We start from the raw sequence: 6,000 nt of genomic DNA on the forward strand, positions 1-6,000 counted from the left end.
TATATAAGGTTAAACATTTTAATTTACATGTGAGCAGTGGTGAGCTTGTGAGCAGTATCATAAAAGTTTATGATGAAGATGTGCCCTGTAACTGTTATTATTGTGTATTACATCATTGGATTATCATTTTGTATAATAATACATATACTAATGTAAAAGCAGGGTATTACTCTATCATGTAGTTGGTTGAGGTGTAGCTCTTTTGAACAATTTGGTATCCAACTACAAATAATGATTACTTTAACACTCACTGACTTTATGTCAGCCCCCGAGATGAGAAACTGTGTTTTTCTTTATTGGGTCAGATCGGGGTCAGTGTATGTCTGTGTATAAGTTAGAGGTCATGACCGAACAGACTAAGGACATGCAGCCTCTATCTGAGATGTGGAAAATAATTTCAGTAACACATTTTGTGGTTGACGTTTAAACGTCTACATTTAAGTATTTCTAGTTTGTCTTTTGTTGACTTGACACATTATATTTTTCTTTTTGAAAGCATCTTGTGTAGAATGTCTGTTGTCCCTATCAGAGGTTGGGGAATACATTGATGAGAGGGGCTGATACCGTTTGGTATTATTGATTCCAGCCCCCGTCACACATCCTGATAATTTACTCAAGTTAAACCCACGTGTCTAACAACTTTGCTGCGTGTAAAGATTTCTTTGGATTTTTATTCCTGTTAGGGCTGGTCGATATGGCCAAAAATGACCTCAAGATAAACATTTTCATATCAGTCAATATTGATATTATAAAAATTCAAATAATCATTGTGGGTTTTTTTTAGACAGAATTTTTCTCAGAGTGAAGGTTCTGGTTTAAAACTCCTCTTAATGAGCAGAGAAAGACAAGTACTTGATTAACAGCAAAACCTTGAGGTAGATCAACTATGTGTTATACCTTCTAACTTTGCTTACACAATGCATTAGCAATATATTGATCTAGGACTTTTGTTATATTGCTATTGATGAAACTTATGTATATAATAATTATTGATATTGTTTTATCACCAAGACCTAAATTCTGTCTTTTTTTTCCTCTATTAGTGTGTGGCTGTGGAAAGTTTTGAGTTTGTGTGTTTTCCTCTGGCAGGTATGAGAAGATGATCAGTGGCATGTACCTGGGGGAGATAGTGAGGAACGTGTTAATGGATTTTACTGAGAAGGGTCTGTTGTTCAGAGGCCAACTGTCTGAGCAACTCAAGACCCGGGGCATCTTCGAGACAAAGTTCCTGTCACAGATTGAAAGGTGTGTGTTACAGACTCTTCTACCTTCACTGTCTCTCCTCCCTTTTTTTGCTGTTGTTTTTTTACATTTGAAGAATCGATCCCCAGTTACTTTAATTGTATTGGATTTGGCTGCAACAGTGTTTACCCTTGAAACTTTAAAAGTGTTTTGTGGACTCAAACAATTCACCCATTGTGGTGAATAGAGTGAATTTTTCATTTTTTTGGTGAACTAGCTCTTTATCCTGTGCCATCCATCACCCTATCATTGGTGTTTGAAAAGCGTGGGACAAGAGAATCATTCTTTTCTAACCAGGCCAAGACCCTGCCTTTTGGTCACGGTACACTTTTTACAGTCTGATTACTTTCTTTTATCACAAGAGTCGAAAGTTTCCCCACACAGAACACAAACAATATAGATGTTCTAGGTCAATCATAACGACACCTTATTCACCTTCACCCTCAGCATCGGTCTGACTTTTCTGTTGTCCACAGTGTGTGTGGGACACAACACAGTTGTCATTACTATCCAGCTGTGCTTCAGCTCTAACAGCTTTTTGCTCTAACAAAACATAGAGATCTCAGGTGTAGTGTTCTCTGCTATATAATCCCTAATCCTCCCTTTATTGTGTATTGAGTCTTTGCAGAATATGAGTTACACTTACTTTCTACTAATGATATCTTACTGTATGACACATTTGTCAGCATGTTGGGAATATTTTAGTAAACTTTTCAAACTTGCATTTTACAGACATTTGGTATTGTGATACTATTAATTTCCAACTATGATCTGATTGAGTTGATAAAAAGATTTTCTTTTATCTACAAACTTACCTGACTTTTATCTGAGCTGCAGTGATGATTGAGAAGTACAAAAAAACAACAACAACATCACTGTTGCTAGTCTACAGCAGAGTCATGTTAACTCTGACGCATGAAAACTTGAAACAAATAAAAAAGTCTTCCTCTTTTAAGCAGTTTTTACATGATCAGCATGAATCTGAATTTACGAGTGTTAAAGTCTCTTGCCCAGGTGTCTCCCAACAACAGTCAGACGAGAATCACTGCCCACCTTCCTTTATTAACATATATTCCAAAATACACAAACATATAATACCCGACATGAACCTTTTCATGTGAAGTAGCAGCTCAGCTCAGTTCTTTCTCCTCTCCATGTGTCAGTCTCCCCTCAGCAGTGGGGAGTAATCAGCTAATAGTCTGTACTGATTACCCCGCTGGTGCAGCTGGAGGTGCTCTATGTATTTGCGTATGGATGAAGTGCTGAGTGCCAATGTTCTGTGCAATGAGCAAGTGAAACTTTGGCTTTTTCAAATTCGGGCTAGTGTTTTTGCTGAGTGTTTATCTCGGTTGGGTTGAGTTGGGGTATGCAACTGTTTTGAGCACCCACTGGCAGATACATATATCGGCGCATATGGTAGGAGATGAGATATTCTTTGGGCAATCTGTGACAATTTTGCAACTAATAACCAAATGTTTCCTGCGTACTCTGGCCCATTCATGCCTAAATGTTTGCACTAACACGTACATGCCCAGTATACGTTTTGTGATCACGTGATATGCATTTTCAGGTGTGTTAGTATGAATGGGGATTAAAACTGATACGGATCCACTCACAGTTTGAACAGAGATCATCTTTCAATTCTTTTCATTCCAAAAGTTCGTAGAATGGATGTAGTCACTGTCATGTTAGCTGGTGCTGGAAGTAGCACATCTCTTTCACATGTATAACACCTGTTATTTTCTCTGACCCCAAAGAGACCGTCTGGCAATGCGACAGGTCCGCTCAATTCTGCAGCACCTGGGTCTCACCAGCTCCACATGTGACGACAGCGTAGTGGTGAAGGAGGTGTGTAGTGTGGTGGCGCGGCGTGCGGCTCAACTCTGTGGTGCTGGTTTAGCCGCTGTGGTCGATAAGATACGACAGAACCGCAACTTGAATCAGCTCTCCATCACCGTGGGAGTGGATGGCACCCTTTATAAGACACACCCTCAGTAAGTAGCAATTATGTTCAAACAAACTATAACAATTTGAATGGGGCCATATTATGCAAAATACACTTTTTAATGGTTTTTAAATGTAAAAAAAACTGTCTCCCCAAAAGTTAGAAAAACACACTCTCTCTCTCTTTTGCCGGCTCCACCTTTCTGAAAAGCGTGTGCTCAAATGATCCATTTAGATTTCGAGCCCCATATGGGGCTCCAGGTTGATTGACACTCCTGGAGCTAGGTTTCAGGCCTAGCCAGTTTCCAATGTTTGGTATTCACACTATCTGGGCTCCAGCCCTTGGTTGATCATACATGACAACTCCTCTTCCAACTCCTGCAGTCGTCTTTTAACCTACCATGAATAGCAAAAGGTAAAAGCCATGGTATCTGACTAATGTAACATGCAATTAAACACAATGTTGCACAGTTTCCACAGAAGCACATATCCAAAAACCAGATAGCGTGGATGTGGATAAGCAGTAACCTGTGCAAAGTTTCAAATGCATATTGTAATGGAAATGTGCAACAGGTACCATGTTATGTTTAGATGTAGAACACCATAGAAACACTGAAAACTGGCTGAAGAACAATGATGCTGACACATTTACATTCAACAGTAGTATATAATATATTATATTACAGTATAAAGTCACAGTCATATAAAGAATATGGTTCCACAAAGGAAGCTGATTTTAAAGGCACCCCTGCTCAAAGGGATGCCTTCCGATAAAAGGAAAATATATCATAACTATTTCACAGTTTACAGTGTTGTTTATGCAGCCAAACTGCTCCCGATGATAAAGAGACAGTGGACAGAAACATGTTAAGGGGAACTCAGAGATCTATATAAACTTTGTAAACCATGTAACGTATGGGAGAGAGAGAGAGAGAGAGAGAGAGAGAGAGAGAGAGAGAGAGAGAGAGAGAGAGAGAGAGAGAGAGAGAGAGAGAGGCTCAGTGCAAGATGGGAGTTCCCCCTGCAATCTCGGCCTATAGCAGCATAACTCAAGTGTTTCAGGACTTGGAACAGCTATGTCATATTTATCCAGTGTTAAATAAAAATCAACATCTGAGCACCGAGGGAGATTTTCATGTAACTCATGTTTCTTCTCTTTTTCGCTCTCATTTCTCCTGAAGTTTCTCCAGTGTCATGCAAGAGACGTTGCAGGATTTGGCTCCGCAGTGTCAGGTGACTTTCCACAAGTCAGAGGACGGAAGCGGGAAGGGAGCAGCGCTGATCACAGCTGTGGCCTGTAGGGTCAATAGTGAAGGTCACCATTAAATAACCAAGACGTTAGTGGTCTGGTGGAATCGTACTGCGACTGATTTCTGTGCTACATAGTTACATTCATACAAAACTAGAGTTTTCTTCTGTTGTTCCTAAATGTTTAATTTGAATTTATTTGTGTGTGGGGGTTCACATGCATCTGTGAGAATGGGCTTGAACATATTTATGGTGTGAGCTGACACTAAGAGGTCAGCTGATGTTAGACGAGTGGCACCTTCTATTAAATATGTCTGTTACAATCTGATCATTCTTTTTCTTGTTTATGACGTCTGTGATCTGTGTTGACTCTATGAACATTACAAAGTGCTCCATGATGAAAAGAAAAGTAAAGAAAATACAACAAGCTGGAAAGAAATGGTGAGTAGTTACGCTATAGCCGAACCAGGAAGCAGATTCAATCCTAAAACTATATTTTGCATTCAGATTTCTTTGTATTCTTAATGTTACATCGCTTGTCACTTCAGTTTGAGTTGAGCCTCTCCCATTGATAAGAAACACGTTAGATTGACCAGGACTGACTGAGACATAACTGGAACCAAAGCTTAGTCATATGTTATTCAGTTCTAGCACATGTCTCAAACCTCTGTGCATAGCCCAGTGCTGTCTCTTAGCATGTAGTCAAATGTCTACCACGAGCTTTTGAAGAGCAATTTGTCTCCGTACTTTTAGACATGTTTATTTATTTTTTCTCTTTTGAATTCCATGAATTACCACCTTTTAGCTGGTACATTGTACAAAGACCAAAAAATGTCTGTTCTGCTCTGTTGCTTTAGAGAGAAATTTTACAATATTACTGAATCAGAGTGAAGTAGATTGATGAGAATTTGTTGTTTACCTGAAATACCATTAATCACAAAATTCTCTTTATGAAATAAATGCTTTTTGACTTGTGCACTACTACCATACTGTTTCTGTATCCCCAAACCAAACGTTTTGTTTTTCTTAAAATCTTCCCTGTGCTCTGAAACTTTATACATTTTTTGCTTCTAAAAGGACAAACTATCTATTTAGGGGGAAAAAGTTCCAGAGACAACAGCATTTTCATCAAAATATTGAGATGATGAAAGATTGTCTCCATTCAGTTCTGCTGCTACAGTGTCAACAGACAGACTTTTAAGAGGAGACTGTCTATGCAGTCACTTTTTTTTCTCTCTTGACACAGGTTCAGGGACATTAACTATGGAACTGCTTTCACTAAAAAAATAGTGCCAGCATCTGGAACAAAGAGATCTTACCAGAAGTCATACAGACTTTATCTGAGACAAAGATGTTTATGTAGGGTGATTTCATTTTCCTGTATTTAAAATATAACTTATGCGTCTTTGTACTGAGCTGAGAAATGTGGACATGTGATGCATCCATTGTATCCAGTAGAGAGAAACATTAAACAAACATTAAGTTACTGAAGTAAGCTACTATGAAAGTCACTTAAACCACTCGGTTCATAAGTGTCCAATCTAACATGTTCCCACTGATTACACT

General features: G+C 38.8%; 1 protein-coding gene across 2 annotated transcripts in view; it reads left to right on the plus strand.

Annotated features, from left to right (window-relative positions):
- The window catches only part of hk2 (hexokinase 2), a 34,194-nt gene extending 28,779 nt beyond the window's left edge, over positions 1-5,415 (plus strand). For both annotated transcript variants that reach the window (XM_035165873.2, XM_035165874.2), the window contains 3 exons: positions 1,090-1,245; positions 3,000-3,236; positions 4,368-5,415. In XM_035165873.2, coding sequence (XP_035021764.1) covers positions 1,090-1,245; positions 3,000-3,236; positions 4,368-4,512 — 538 coding nt within the window. In that variant the 3' untranslated portion in view covers positions 4,513-5,415. The remainder of the gene's footprint in view (positions 1-1,089; positions 1,246-2,999; positions 3,237-4,367) is intronic.
- Positions 5,416-6,000: the final 585 nt, after the last annotated feature.

Source organism: Hippoglossus stenolepis, chromosome 9 (assembly GCF_022539355.2).
Source record: "Hippoglossus stenolepis isolate QCI-W04-F060 chromosome 9, HSTE1.2, whole genome shotgun sequence".
NCBI classification, from domain to species: Eukaryota; Metazoa; Chordata; class Actinopteri; order Pleuronectiformes; family Pleuronectidae; genus Hippoglossus; species Hippoglossus stenolepis.